This window comes from Falco naumanni, chromosome Z, assembly GCF_017639655.2.
Source record: "Falco naumanni isolate bFalNau1 chromosome Z, bFalNau1.pat, whole genome shotgun sequence".
NCBI lineage: Eukaryota > Metazoa > Chordata > Aves > Falconiformes > Falconidae > Falco > Falco naumanni.
In genome coordinates, this window is record NC_054080.1 from 3,060,574 (window position 1) to 3,076,697 (window position 16,124).

Sequence of the window (16,124 nt, forward strand, 5' to 3'; positions counted from 1 at the left end):
CTATAAAGTGAAAACTGCAAAACAAAACAAAACTTAACATTGAAAATAGCAGCTTGCTTAACGTTGCTTAGCCTACTTTATTAATGATAAGCAACAATTAAGAAGTAAATGAGCAAACAAAACCAAAATACACCAGATGTACCCTGTATATCTTAGATTTTATTTTTGCTAGCTTGTACATAAAATACAATCCTATTCTTTACATTGAAAGGAAAAAGACAAAAATCACTGTTCTGCAGAAGGCGAACTGAACAACACTCTTTACTCTCACAGCTACTCAAAATGCGGCTTACAAGGGGCACCAGTCCTCACGCTCACTCCCCCAGTAAGGGTGGTACTTACAAAGACGACAACTCTCACTCTCCTGCCACGGGTCTGCCTACTCCTCCTCCAACCCCCTTCCTGCAGGCTGCAGGGGCTGCTTTTCTGCCCCTGTAGCTGCTCCTGGGCTGCTGCCACAGCTGTGGTCCCCCAGGTCCCTCTGTATGCAGGGCAGGGGCTCCAGTCCCCACCAACACAGTGGTCTTCCTGACCTCACCCACATTTATCCTGGTCATTCCTGAACTGGGGGTCCAAAATCCAAACACCAGTGTCCTAACAGGGCATGTCCCTGCCCAGGGCATGACTTAGCATTTGTCCCTTTCTATGGCTCCTGTTGGCTTGTTCCCCCAGCGTGGCCTCTCTCAGTGGCAGCTCTGCCCTTGAGGGCATCCACTGGTTACCCTGGCTTGGTCTAACATGCACACTTGATGGACAAGGATTCTTATCATGTCCTCCAGGCCACTGATAAAGATGCTAAACAGGAGAGGTCCCAGACAGGCCCCAGCAATGCCCCACTTGTTGCCAAGCTCCAGGCTGATGTGACTGATTGACCACTGCCCTCTGAATCCCATTATCCAACCACTTTTTTACCTGACTGACTGTCCACCCATCCAGATCATCATGGCCCAACTTGGATATGAGAGCAGCAACAGTGCCAAGAGCCTTGGTACAGCCCAGGTACCCACCACTCTCCCCCCATCCACACACCAGTCATTTCTTCCCAGAAGGCTGTCAGGTGGCTCAGGTGCGACTTATCTCCAGGAAACCCATGCTGACAGCTTCTCATTACCTTCCTCTTCACATGCCCAGAAACATGCTCCACGATTTTCCCAGGGACCACGCAAGACTGACCACAGCCCAGAGTTTCCCCTTCAGTCAACCTTTTTGTCTTTTTGGAAGATGGGTGCAACATTCGCTCTTGGTTGGTCACTGGGGACCTCCCAAGATCTCCATGGCCTCCCAGAGGGTACAGATGTCTTGCTCTGCAAGGACACTGGCCAGCTCTCAGCACCCTCAGGCACAGTCCTTCTTGTCCCATTGGCCCATGGGTGAGATTGTCTCCAGTCACCGCAGCTTGATGCTCACCCGCTGCTGGTTATTTCTCTCTTTAACCTGTCTCCCAAGTGCAAAGATCTAGCAGGACTGTTTGGGGAGGACCGAGGCAATGTCAGTGTTTAGTTCCTCTGCCTCCCGTGCCTGCTGTCACACCGAACCACCCACCCCACTCAGCAATGACCCCACGTTTTCTCTTCCAGGTCTCCCCAACAGTATCACTGGCCACAGTCTTTCTATATCATCACAAACTTAAGCACCTAAGACAAGAGGTTAGGTCAGCAGACTGGTGTCTCTGTTTCCTGCAGAGCATTCTCCATTAACTATCATCTTCCCTTTTTTCCCCCTTTGTTCAGTCACTCGGTCAGTATCTGTAACTGTAAAACCAGAGGTGGAGAAGAGAGCTGAGATATGATGTCAGAAGTTACGGGGTTCCAGCATCCCACATCATGGAATTTTCTATCCGCAGCTTTTCTGGAAGTTGTCCCTAGATCTCCCTCCGCCCTTGCAACACAGGACTTGAGCTGCTGGTTTTGTGGGGTCTTTGCAAGATGCTGTCAATCTCCTGTTTGCCACCCCGATGACCCACAGCACACCCCAGCAGGTAAGGCCATCACTGCCCTGACCCCAAGCATCTCTGCAGCCTGAGGCTGGCGCAGCAGCATCCTCCCTCAAGGTCTCTGACATACCAGGGTAGTTGGTCCAGCCCATGCCAGAGGCAGCGTCGCCTGGCACATAAACATAAATGAGCCACGTTCAAAACCATGTTCTTCCAGGACTAAATGGCCACCTACAACACCTGCGTTTGAAAGGCAGTGTTATGTAACTGGCTTCTTGCAAAAAGATAATTTCACCATTGAGTACTAAAGAAGTTGATAGGTGTTTTACATAACTGCTGGCAAGCAACCCAGCTTAAGGGCCTCAAATCAGATCATAAAAAGACTTGCAGTGATTAAGACACAAACACGTAATGCAGTGCTGGCGGTTTTTCTCTAGTTTTGCCTGGGATGCAGAAGTCCAAATATGAAAATACAATATAACAAACCAGAATTTCAGAGAGGTTTTAGCCCGTTCTGTAATAAGCTCTTTCCCAAAGGTCCTCTGAAACCATAAAATCCTAAACTATGTTGATAATAGTAAAATAACGCATATCCGATTTGAAGATTTAATTACTCAGTTTGGACATGAAGTGACAGCTTGCAGTAAAGAGAATAGTTTTGGCAAAGTTACAGATATTAATCTAGAGGAAGCTTTGGTGTAAAGTTATTCTGCTGTATTCACAAGGTGTCTCCGTGTTATTAGAATCAAGGAAAGCCAGAAAAATCCATATTCCTGAAAGTTAAATCTGAAGAGCAACCTACTTTCAGTATCAAATTTGGATTAACATCTACCATGGCCCTTGGTCTTTGAGCCATCAACTGAAAAATCAAAAATCCAGAAGTTCAAGTCAGTTCAACATTATGGATGGAAAAAAGACAAAGGGATAAAATAATAGTCCAGAGAAAAGAGGCAGTGGGTTAAAGTACAACATAAATCCTAAACCTGAAAAACAGTTTCAAATAACACTTTGACACAGTGAAGCCTTTTGTCTGCGTTTCCTGCCCTGACTCTATGGAGGTTGCAGCTGACTCTAGTTCTCGGCCATTATGGCTTGTAACACTGCTAATTTTCAGAACTATTAGAAAGCTTTCAATTATCAGAAGAGTTCCAGGAAAAAACGCCGTGTAAAACCTTTATGAAAAGGAAGAAAGTAGAACCTCATAAAAACCTCAAGCTTGAAGAAACCAAACTCCAGACAAACAGAAGAGTTACACCTCTTCCCACAAAAATACATTAATAAATAAAGAAAGAATCAAACAAACCTCTTCTTCAGTCTTCCAGACAACAGTACAAATTCCAGACAACAAAATTCAGGGTAGGTAGTGATAAACAAACTAGGTCACTACATAGATACCAGTGATAAATATATTCATTTCTAATGCAGGGAAACGCTCCCAGAAAATTTCTGGGAAGCCTCCGACGGCTGTACTGAGTGCAGAGGCCTGTTTTATCTATAAACATCACCACCGCTCTTCACTTTTTTGGTCAATATTGCAGAAGATAAATACTATATAAAGATGTACCCTGTGTTAGCACTTATAGATATGTTTAAAAAAAGCAGAAAGCCACCAAAAAAAAAATTGCATGGCTGTACAGTAATGATCCATCCTCCCCAGCTATTACATCCCTCTTATAATTCTCGCCGTTGCCGTTTATGACCACATAACCCATGAGGTCTGACAGGATCAGGTGGTGACACACCTGTGCTGCTCCAAGGACAACACTGGCAATATACCACAGCCTCCTCACAGATACGATTTCTTCCAAGCCTTCATTTCTACCAGGAAAATAAGGGATCTACTATGCCTTAAAGTGGGTCAAGACTAAACACTCTCCCTTTGCACCCAGACAGCAATAGGAGTAACAAGGCAGAGGGCTGACCCTACACTTCATCAGTCGCTGGTGGAGTCACATCCACCTGTGGCCTTCAGGCTACTTCCCAATGCCCAAAATCCGGGCAAAGCCTATGTGGCCGAAGAGCAGAGGCAATACCGTCACTACATGGCTCAGGAAGGGTATGATCCAAAAGTTAGTATTTTATTTTTAAACTACATCAACTTAGAAGTACCTTCCATAAAGACAATTTCAGCAGGTACACGCTACAGCTTGTAATCTACTAGAACAGTAATTTTATGTCTTTTATGCTGTTCTCTTTCAAGGAACAGATGTAGTATGTCTAAAATCTTCAGTAATTTTACTGCTGTATCTTAACAGGAAAATGGGGCAGAACAAAACTATACCCTTTCTGAAGCTGCTTTTTCTACAGAAAATCTGTTCCGAGATCCTCTATTAAAGGCTTTTAAAAATTACTCCAACTGTTACAAAATACATACACCATGCTGTAAACATACTGGGCACTTGCAATTTGAATTTTAAAAGCTTCTAACACCTCATTTTGAAAATGAAAAAGAAATCACAATCTCTTGCGTATACGGCAATAAAGGTGAGAACATCGAATGGCATTAACTAAGTGTTCTCCTGAAACAGCAGTTCCCGAGGGATACCCGTTTGTGAGATCCCTGCAACCCTTTCGGTGAGTATTGCCACTATACCAACCCTTCTGACATACGCAACAAAATGTACATGCGAGCAGCTGCAATGCTTGCAATGCAGGAACCTGCAGTACAGGAGAACCTAACATCACAGCTTCCAGCAAACGTAAGTCATCACAAATCATTATTTCTTTTGAAGGTAGATGCCTTTCTATGTGACGTGCTGACCTTTGTTTTCAGACTTTGTATCATCAGGAAGATACACACACTTCAAGGCGGGAAGGAGGGGAACCAAAATCAAAGCTTGATGTGACATAAGAGACAACAGATTGCTATGAAAGATGTTAGCACAAGACTTTATGATTATCTGCCAGACTAGAACATTTATGGGGTGAAAGAATAGCTTCTTGAATCTCCAAAAACATAAAAGAAGAAAACTTGTATTTCTTGCTACAGTTGTTCAGCTCTGAAAACGGTGCTGCTCTAGAGGAAAAGCCCAGATAAGAAAAGTGATTGGAATGAAATCTGACTGATCTTTATTCCAGAGAAGTGGGGGTACAATTTTGAGATATGCCTTCTTCCCTCCTCTGCCTTAAAAGAATTTTTTTAGTTGGGATTTATAATTCTGTTCAGATTTTTTCTACAAGTATAATGCCATAACCACAATTTATTACTGGAAAAGAAATTAATGTAACTATTTTTAGATTTTTATTGCTTTCTACAGGAAGAAAAAAAAAAAAAAAAAAAAAAACCACACCAAAACTTGCTTATCAAAAAAAAACAAACAGGCAGAGGACTAATTGGTCAAAACTAGTCAATCACTGGTCCCAAGAAGAGACACAGCTCCTATGGCGCTGGTGTGTAAAGCAGGGCTAAAAGGACACTGCTACCTGGGAAGGTCACAACACTTCTTGATCAGGTTGCTTACTTTCTTGAAATCATCCAGCTGAATCTAGCTGCCAGATTCAGCATGCACACATACTCATGAAGTCCTTGTGAAACAGCCAAAACAACTTTTTATTGACATTTTAAAGAGTTTTCTCTTTTTCCTCCTGAAGTAACTGAAGCATGTCGTGATTCCACTTACTCATTTTGGCTTCTTCTTTCTTCCTGCTCAGTCTCCGGTTGGTCCGAAGTTGGAGGAGCCAGAAGCACATCTACTCACCAGTACTTTTAAAGCAGTTTGCCTGCTTAGAAATAAGCCAGGGCAGAATTTCTATGGCAGACAGCTCCTCCTGCTCCACTGACAGCACACGGGAAGCTCCCTAGCTTTGCCTGCTTTGCATGACCAAAAAGCAATCTTTTTCCATAAGATAAATATTTTGCACAAAAATAATTAGGGAAGAAAAACACAGTAATCTGTCCTCATCAAAGTAACCTGCCAGGGCAGTTTAGCTAATCAGCATCTGACTGACTCCAGGATGGTGAGGAAGCATGCAGGTACTCAGGACTTGGAGATGGCAGAGGAAATGCAGAATTTGCTCATCTGCAAATCTACAACCTCACCAAGGCAACGCAGACAGGAGCACAATGTATACTCACAGCTCTGATGCCTGTACCTGGTTTCCACCGTGGGTGATGCATAGCTATACACAAGGCAGGGAGACACGCAGCGTTCTTTACCTTAGGGGAAGGTGCGGTGGGGGAGCCAGCGACCTTGCCTCCCTGTTCAAAACGGTTTAACTTCACCTGTTTGGCATCGAAAAACAGACTTGGGACACTGACACATTAAGAGCCAGAAAGCACCTGGACAGGTAGGTCCAGAAACATATTTATTGGCAAAAAATGCGTAAGCTGTCACTGAGAAAACTGTCTGTGACTTCCCCCTTAAAGGAACCAGGTGAGGACACAACTGGTGCCCAACAGCCCCATGCCACTCGCTCCTCCCTGACTCTTTCCATCCCCCGTCCTTGCACCAGCACTGGGGCTTGCCTCGTCCTGCCCTAAGTAACCCCAACAAGCTAAACTACCAGAAAACTAGCATGGCATAGAAATGAAGTTTTTTACTGCTCTGCATACGAAGACCATCACCAGTGCTGAAATTAAGGAAAAATCAGCGGCAAACAGCAATTCAATGGGCTTGGCCATACTGTCAAATCTCATATAGCAGAATTGCTCATCCCAGCTGATGTTTAGCAGTAAATTATGGAGATTTAGGAAGTTTCCTACAGACTAGAAACATGTTTCACCCCTCCAATGGCCGAGAGGCTTTGACCCACAGGTCAGAGCTGCACCTTTTACTACCTTCCATTTACTCACACTCAGGATATTAAATGCACATTAGCACATAATTATTCAATTACACTGAAAGGTAGTGAGGCGTACTCAAGTAATAACTACTCTTGCTGTGTGAAGCAATATAGATGTAGTCTTAATTATATTAAGCCAGTATATATAGTCAACCACACTTCACTCCAGCTGATTTTAGGGATATCACTCAGAATGCTGACTTTTTTTTTCCCCCAACAGATTTCACAGAAGAAGATATACCTTTGAGACTACATTCCCAAGCATGTCTGACTTTGCTTCAATTACCTTTTTTTATTGCTCTCTGGTTCTCCGCTAAGACTTTATTAACAGGCTGAGCCATAAGACCCACATGTGGAGAAGAGTTTGAGGTTAAGTAAAACCACCACAGGAAGGAACCAAAGTGTAAACGTACGTGTAAGTGTGCAACAGAACAAAAATGCAGCATTTTTTAGAGCAGTTGAACAAGGACACCAGGTTAAAGAGAAGCCTGGTGAAGAAAGTCAAGAGGTCACAACAGGATGGGCTTGATCACACCCAGGAAAATGAAAGCTGTTATTAAAGTAGTTGATCTTTATCCTGAAGGACTACCTGTAAGTGATACATCATTTTGTATGAGGTCAGAAGGTAAGCCATAAAAAAGACATCAAAGAAATTAGACAAAAGCGTAACTAAAGAAATACATACATAGGACATACCATAGAAGAGAACTACTAGGTCATTTTTGCTGCTTCCCATGAAAACAGCACATAATTTCTACATCTCCATTGTAGACTACTCACAGTTTTACTCTAATCTTCCCTTAAAATTATTCAAATTAATGGATGTTCTGTGGTTTTAAAGTAGTTCTGGAATAGTATCCAAAAGCAATCAGCTACCAGCTCTTAATTTTTAACCTAGAAAAGCCCTTGTAAGGCAATCCTGTGCAATTCCTCAGACAAGTAAGGAATCTGACAGGTTACATAGCAAATAATATTTTCATCTTTATTTCAAAAGCCCAAGCTGCAAAGGGTGTGAGTAACAAAACAAAACACACACACACACAAAAAAAAAAAGAGCCAGTTCCAGAGCCCACTGTCTGCAAACATACTTAACCAAACAAAAAACAAAACAAAAAAAAAAAAACCCCACAACTGGCAAACTATTAAAGTTGTATGGTCTATGGGACTGTACTTGAGAATAATCAGAGAGAAAGCCTGGATTAAAGGGGCTGGTTGTGTGCAGTATTATCCAGCAGTGATAGAGGCTGTCATACATGACAGGGAGATGGATTTTAAGATACAAATGTTAAAAATTAAATAAATCAAAATGTCTTTTATTTTCTGTTTTTCACACTCACAAATGGCGTATGTATTTCCTATATTGTCTGTTGTAGCTTCACTATTGAAGAAACCTAAGACATGAGCAATCAGAAATTACTGTTACTTATGCACTGCTGTCACAGCTCTCCATAATTATACAGGTTGACACAGCATCTTGACAATGATAGGAAAAAAGCAGCTTTTGTAGAAATTTTGTCAGCCTCCCTGCATAGAAACATGGCAAATAAAATTACCGCAGCTAAAAATTGACAAAGCAATCATCTCTTTCAGGTTTGGGTGTTGGTTTTTTTGTCTCTGTCAAAAAGTTACTATTGTGAGAATACTCAAAAACACAAAAAAAGCCCTCCATGTCTAAACTGTAGCTTTTTCCTGCAGTAGGGACACAATCTGGCTATGCACAAATGCCTTGTGTTGTTGAAAACGGAAAATAATTAAGGAAAAAATTAGTTGCATGATGAATGGGACAGGAGAAAGTCCTGCATTGTATTAAAATAAAAAATGTGAAACTGAGGTTCAAACCCGTAGTCTGAAACACTTAACAGTCAACTTGAACCTACGCTGTCCGTGTCCCAGGTAGGCAAGCTAAACACCGGAGCAGGTCAGGGACGACAGATGCTGATTAAACTTGTACATACAGAATTACAGTGCTCTGATAAAGTATTTTTGGTTGGCAAACATCTCAATGTTTTAATCAAGAGTCACCGCTTGATGCAGACACTGCATGCTGGACAGCTTACACCTCCAGATCCGCCCCTGCTCTTGCACCCACCACCCAGGGATGGATGAGAAGCAACAGGGAGCAACCACAACGCAGCTCCCACCTCCTCCGGTGGAGGCCCTGGCTCCACTCCCTCTTCCCTGCGGGACTCCAAGGTCACATACGACCCATGGAACTGAAGCAGTTGTACATCTTTCACTCCCACCTTTGGTTTCCTGCTGGGGTGTGCAAAGCTCCTGCCTGGGCTGCATGCAAGGAGAGCAGATCTTCTTGTGCCTGCAGTTCCATCTGCTGCTCCTCCCTGCTGTCATCTGCTTACTTGAGTTTACTGCTTTACACATTGTATTTAAAATCGTAACTCCTAAAACTGAAAACCTGATGTTCTGCTGACACAAGTGGCACAGCTAAAACACTCCAGGATTCTCCATTTGAATGGCACAGACTAACGAGTACTTCATTCTCTATTTTTGAACTTCACCAAACTCTTAGTCATAAAAAGCCTTTTCCTACAATTGGCCCCTTACTAAAAAGTTGGGGGGGATGGAGTGAGGCATACTGTCAGTCTCAAAAAGCAGTCTTAGAGATTCACTGCTTTTGTTGAATATAACAATTTTTTACTTGAAATATGAGCTCTGCATCCTGAATTCATAGGGCGATGAAGTCTTATCTAACATTACCCAAACTTTTAAGAAATACGACACTATGTGTGTGGCACATCAGTGAATTTAATTCCTCTGTACGCTATCTAAAATGACGATAAACTCACAATACAGTGTGTATGCATATAGCCACTATATAGTATGTAAAGTTAAGTTGTTTCCATGAGTTTCACTTCATAAAGCATTCACTCACACACCACATACTGTAATTATTAGCTAGATTAACTAGAGAATTTATTAGATAATCATGGTCTGTTTCATTTCTCAGCTTTTAAAACTTAAAATAGAAGAACACCCCCACTGTGATGAAAGGTAACACAGCTTGTGGATTAAAGAGAAAAAAAACCCACACAAACAAATGAACAGAAAACCCCCACCAGTATAGTCCCACAACACCAAGACTGAGATTTGAGGAAATCCCAAACCGTGAAAAGACATGCACAAATTCTGTGCCTCCGAATTTCTGGGACACCAGCTGGCAGCTCAGCCCCTGCTTTCACTAATATCCAGCATCCAGGTCCACAACTGCAGTTACTGTTTTCAAACAGGTCCATGCTCTGGTCCTGCAACATGAATGCAACAAAAGCTGCTTTACTCCCTACACAACACGCCGTTAGAAAATTAGCCATCCCCTGTTGTCACTAGGCACAGTGAGTAGCTCTCCCTCTGACATAAGATCTAAGTTTCCTATAAAGAAGGAAACCTAGACCCGTTATCACTTATTCCTTGGGCTGATATAACACACTGAATTCAGGCTGATGTTTGGCTTTCCCTCTGCGTTCTCCCTTCACCCCCTTTAAAATGTCTGTAGGTCCTCCAGTGTAAGACTGCGTTATCCAGAAGTTTTAAGTTTGCAGATGCTAAGATTCCTACAACCCTTATATGGGTTTCAACCTTTTAGCTTATCTTCTATTTTCTAACGTATCATCCACACAAGAAAAATTAAACTCCTATTTTCACCGTGAACCGGTTTTGAAAGTTGAAATGAATGAATACTGTTTTGACGTTCAACCCATATTCTTTCAAACTCGAGGCAGCTGAGCTTCACGTATGTTACAAAGAAGCCCAACATCACTTGTAACTTGTAAAAGACAGGTGACTATCCCTTAAGATTTCAGAAATACTCCTGGCTCTGTGGCTTACATAAGCTTGAAATGTGTAAAAACCTGAAAAACGGAAAACAGCAACATGCTAACTCCTGTGTGACTCACAATAAAATTCAGTATAACATAGATTTATTTCCAGCTCTTGCAGTTTCTTAAACGCTGCTTCTTCAGATATCTTTACTTACGCTGAAGGGGTATCAGGCTGTGAGTTTGTCATGGCTGCTGTATGGACATGTGCTGTATAAACCACTAATTCAAGGCATAAAACCCTGCCTCTTAATAAAAAGCGATTGTCTTTTGAAATAACTTCCAACGTGGATCATTTCCTTGATTTGCAACTGGACAGTAATTGGAAAAATGTGGAGGAGGGAAGATAAGACAGTGGCCTTTTTCACTGTGCTACCATTGATACACAACCTTGTATGAAGTATACCCTTTGAAAAAAGACATAAAGGATAAAGACATAAAAGGGCAGAGAAAGAAGCTGGACACTTAAAAAATCCCTACCAATACCACCAGGACTATTAATTCCAGTTATAACAATGCATGGCTTGACATCAAATTCTGTCCTAGGATGACCAGACACGTACAGGATGCAATAGTGTATCTGCTATATGCTTTCTGGAGGCTATATGAGCAGTCATGGAAAATCAATTTGAATACAAATGTAATTTGTTAAAAGAACAGTGATAATCATTATGCAGGGTCACACTGTCAGCAGTTTGTAAAGAAGCTGATGCCATCCAAAGACGCAAAGGCATTTAGTAAAACAGAAGAATCTCGGTCTTTAAAAGTCTCTGTGATCTTTTCAGTCTTTCAGTACAGTTCCATGAGAACAAAGCTACAGTTTACCTCTCTTGTTTCTCAGCACTTTTACTTCTTGCAGCTCATTCCAGCTGCAGAAAGAGGCTTTATAGAAAACTTCCAAGCCTCAGAGAGAGTGGAGGTTCCCACTGTAATGGAGAAAAAGCAGTATCTTTGAAACAGTTCCTTAAAAGTTCCAAAACATTTCTCTCAGGATGACAGGACACAATCATAAAATAACCAGACTTGCCTGGCATTGGCAATGTCAATATCATTTTTACGCAAAACATACACAAAAATTCAGCGACAAGCTAAGTGAAAAAGCATGACAGAATTTAAGGATCAGCTTCACAACAAAGACGACTCAAGTGGTAAATCTTCAGAAGATCCCATTGCAAAAACATTTAACATAAAGACATGGAATATACCTATTTTCTGTGCACTTATAGTACCATTACCATAGCCAATCTGCTTACCCCATTCCATGAAGTAAACCTGGGGACTAAAACAGCCACCAGTTTTAAATTATGGTTGCCTTGCATTTGATCCCAATCTTCACTGACTGTTCTGAAAGGTATTGACTTATTTGTTCCTAAAAAAATACAGTGGGACTCGGGAACCTGAGATGAGACGCACTGTATTTCTTCCACCTGAAATAATCTCTTATAGTCTCTGTAGTCACTCTTGTAGTTAATGTCAGTCCACTACACGGTAGAACATCAGATTGGCTCGCGTTCAGATTTGACCGGGGAACAGCAACAACAGCGAATGTAAAGCCTTACAGCTGTTTTGCAGTTATGTATAAAAGGGCATTCCTTATTAAAAATGCACCTGCATTTTTCTTGCAAACTAAGGGGTAGAAGTCACTGCACCCTTGAAGCCTAGTTTCATCACATACATGCACATAAACACATTTCTGAAGATCTGTCTCTGTTACAGTGCATGAGATTGCAAATTCATCAGGCTGGCCACAGAGAAGAAAATTCCAGTCTTCCATTGGGATGACTTTTTCATGATTGTCATCATCATGATGATCATCTTGCTCAATCTTTCTCCTCCTTCTCTCTCCCCCCCCTTTTTTTTTTTTTAAAAAAAAGAGAAAAAAAATAAACCAACTTGCTGATACACTATGCATGTGTTCCAAACGCAAAAAAAGCAAAAGAGAGTTTTCAGGTATCATGAATAAACAGGATTTTGACCTCCATCATTACTTTGCAAAGCTCCAATTAAAAAAAGCAGCTGGCATTTTTCCTTAACAGCTGACATGAAACACAGGTCAGTAATGAACTGTATGACTTAACTTTGATCTGCAGCTGGCATTTACCCCAAAAGAAGACAGGGAAGAACTGGACACTGCGTAGATGACACTACCACAGGTTTGCATTATACACCACTATGCAAGTGAACCATCAGCAAGTGACATTCAAACAATGCACAAGAAGTTTTGTACTGTTCAAAAGGTACTCTCCAAAGAGTTTCAGTTACTTACAGTCATCGTAACTTTGAGAGGATCTATTAAAAGTAAACATTATGACAGCAAGCAAAATTAAGCCAGTATATCAGATCTGTCAAGCAGCGTTTTATTCTGTTTCAGCATTAAAAAGAAAAAGACTGTGTAATTTCTTCTGTTTCATTTTGAAAGCCAAGGACAAACCTTTAACTGAACAATTACAGCTTAAGCAATCACAGAGCAAACAGATATTATTTTTTCCCCTTCCTGTTTCACTTCTACTGGAAAATCTACAAAATTCTCTCCGTTCCGAAGTTACCTAACCCCATGGAAAGACTGTAGACTTCAATGAAAAACCATCTCAGATGTGAACTACGAGAAGTCCTACAGACGCCCAATGCAAAGTTATTCGGGACAAGTCCAGACTTCGTGGCAGAGCCAGTACCTTTTCCTTAAAAGATTTTGGGCATAAACGGCAGGTACAGGGACATTATTGCATAAACTATCACATGCTCACTGCAACTGTGTGACTGCTACTGGATTTTGAGAAGCCACCGTGCTGAATAATTTAAGATCTAATAAAATATTCAATTTTACTGATACACTGGTTTCATTTTAAAATAAAAAATGTGAATAATGACAGGAACAGGTCTAAAAGTCAATGGAAATATTCCGTTACTCATTAGGATAACAGCTGCTCGACTAAGCTTCGGAAAGATACAACTAGGACGATAAAAAGGTCTCCAGCCCCGAGAGACTCCCCCCGCCGCGGGCACAGCGCCCGGCGGAGCCCGCACAGCGCCGGCTGCGGGGCACGGCCGGAGCCCGCAGAGGGCGAGCGGGCTCGGGGGGGGCTCGGGGCCGCCCCACGCGGGACGGGACCGCCCACGGAGGGCTACGGTGCTGCTGGGCGAGTGGGCGGGGGCGGTGCGGAAGGGACCCCCCGAGGGGACCCGCGGCGGTCCCCCAGCCCCTTCCCTTCCCCGACGGCGCTGCGGCCGCCCTTGCGGGGAGCGCCCGGCACCGGACGGGACGGGCGGCAGGCGACCACCTCCTCGCCCCCGCCACCTCCCCCGCGGGCGGCCCGGCCACCCCCGACCCCTTCGCTTTCACAGGAGCTGCTGCTGTGGAACCGGCCGCCCGTCCCTCCCCACCTCACGACGTTCGTTCAGCTCGTTGCTAGATCAGCTCCGCCAACTTTTGTAATGCGAGGAGGGAAAACCCACCGCGACTGCACCAAGCAATTATATCAAATAATCACAAAGAGAACTCCAAAGAGCTGTAAAGTTGTTTTTCTGGGGTAGAGTTGGGGTCTGGGTTAGGGTTTTTTTTCGGGGAGGGGGGTGGGGTGGGGGTGCATGAGACACAGCGAAGGCGCCCTTGATGTTTTAGATGGAGATGCCCTAGTTAGAGGGATGCAGGAGAAGGGCTCGCCTGACAAGAGCTGTTCGCTGCCGCCGAGACGCGAAAGCCCCCGAACGTGTTTGCAAACTGTTCCGCGGCTTCCTGGGTCTCCTGCTCGGAGCTAACAGCCTTCAAATTAAAATGAAGGCCGGCGACGGGGGGTGGGGGGTGCGTGTGTGTGTGAGGAAGGGGAAAGAGATGTGGACAGCTCTGCGGATATTACTAAATCTTCCCAGCCGCTCATCTGGATTACATTTAAGCTCTCACGGCATTTTTTTCCCCTCTAATTAAGCGTAGTTTCAAAACAGAACATGTCTGTCGCTCATCGGCTTCTATTTAAAATGTAGAGATGAGTGGGGTTGGTTGGTTTGGGTTTTTTTTTTCATAAAATAATAATAAAAAAAATTAAAAGCCGAGCGCATACGGAGGCACCCGGCTGCGAGCCGCCCGCCGGTCGCACCTCCCCGCTCCCCCGCGCACTTCGGCTCCGACTTTGCGGGAGCTCCGGCGCCGCCCCGACCCCCGGCCCCGCCGGCCCCGGCCCCCGGCCCCTCACCTCGGGCGAGGCGCGGCGCCGCCAGGCTCCCGCAGAGCACCAGCCAGGCCAGCACCGTGCGGCTCATGGTCCTCTCCTCCCGCGGCCGCGCCGCCTCTGCGAAGGAAGGAGCCGGCGGGCGGCGGCGGCGCCTCCGCCCGGTGAGGCGCGGCGATGCGAAGGTCCCTCCCGGCGCGGCGCGGCCCCCGGCCGAAGCGCAGCCCCCGCCGCCGCTCCCGCTGCCGCCGCCCTAGCAGCGCCGAGGAGGCTGCCCCGCCGCCCGCCGGCTCTGCGCGCCCGCCAGGTGCCGCCGCGCCTCCAGCATGGCCCGGCCGGCCGCCTCCGTCCCGCGGGCTGCCGCCGCCGCCGCCTCCTCCTGCGCGACCGCGGCCGCTCTGCGCGCCCCGAGCGGCTCCTTCGCGGGGGAGGCGCCGGCGCCGGGCGGTGCTGCCCGACACACCCTGGCACCTGCTCCGCCCCCCGCCCGCACCTCCCCCGCCGCTGCGGCGGGATTTGCGGGGCACGGCGAAGTGCGGCGGCACGGCCGGGAGCGAGGGCGGCGCTGGCTTCTGCCGGACGGAGCCACCCCTCGCAAAGCCCCGCTCGGCGCCCCGCCGCCCCCCGCGCCCCCACCCCCCGGCGCCGCCGGAGTCCCTCTTCCCCCACGGACGGGCATGTGGCGGCTCGGTCGCTGGCCCGGCGGACACCTTGCCTCTGGAGCCCGGGCAGGGTCGGCGAGGGAAGCCCACCCTCCGCAAACTTTGGTCTTGTAGGTGCCGCCTGAGCCCAGTGCTTTGCCGTGACCTAGAGTCCTCCCGAACGCCCGGGCAGGGAAGTCGGGCGAGACGTACAGCTCCTTCTTCCACCTCCCTCCCCGGGCAGGGTGTCGTCCGGCCCGTTAGGGATAGGAAATCAAAGCACGAATGCGGGACGTGATGAAATTCCAGCAGCAGTCCAAGCTGGAGGACGGGAAGGTCCCATGTCAGACCACTGCTCACCATTTTTCTTTTCCTACCTGCGTGTGTACAGCTGAGAGAGTGAAATCTGTACTAATTGCCCAATAGGAGTCAAAAGGCGCTTCAGGTATTTTATATCTGTAATTTGCATCCCCTCTACATGCCCTCGTAGTAAAAGAGCCCATATTAATATTGTATTAAACGTTAATGCAATTGCTGAGTGAGAAGAATGCACTTAACAGCATTAGGCTGTTCAGAAGCACTTCTGTAGAAACAACCTGAATGTCCGGGCTGGTTGCATGACAAAAAGGAGACACCATGAAATTAAAGAGTGGAAACGACCCGTTAAGTCGTCTAATCTTTTGGCTACTTCGGCTAGCATCTCACAATAGTTTCCAGCATTTCATTTCACAAGCCCTTTGTCTACCATTAAGCGCCTGTAAGTGGCAGGGTGACA

At 45.3% G+C, this 16,124-nt stretch overlaps 1 protein-coding gene across 2 annotated transcripts in view; it reads right to left on the minus strand.

Annotated features, from left to right (window-relative positions):
• The window catches only part of EDIL3 (EGF like repeats and discoidin domains 3), a 257,131-nt gene extending 241,923 nt beyond the window's left edge, over nt 1-15,208 (minus strand). For both annotated transcript variants that reach the window (XM_040580692.1, XM_040580690.1), the window contains exon 1: nt 14,733-15,208. In XM_040580692.1, the coding sequence (XP_040436626.1) occupies nt 14,733-14,799 (67 nt within the window). In that variant the 5' untranslated portion in view covers nt 14,800-15,208. The remainder of the gene's footprint in view (nt 1-14,732) is intronic.
• Nucleotides 15,209-16,124: the final 916 nt, after the last annotated feature.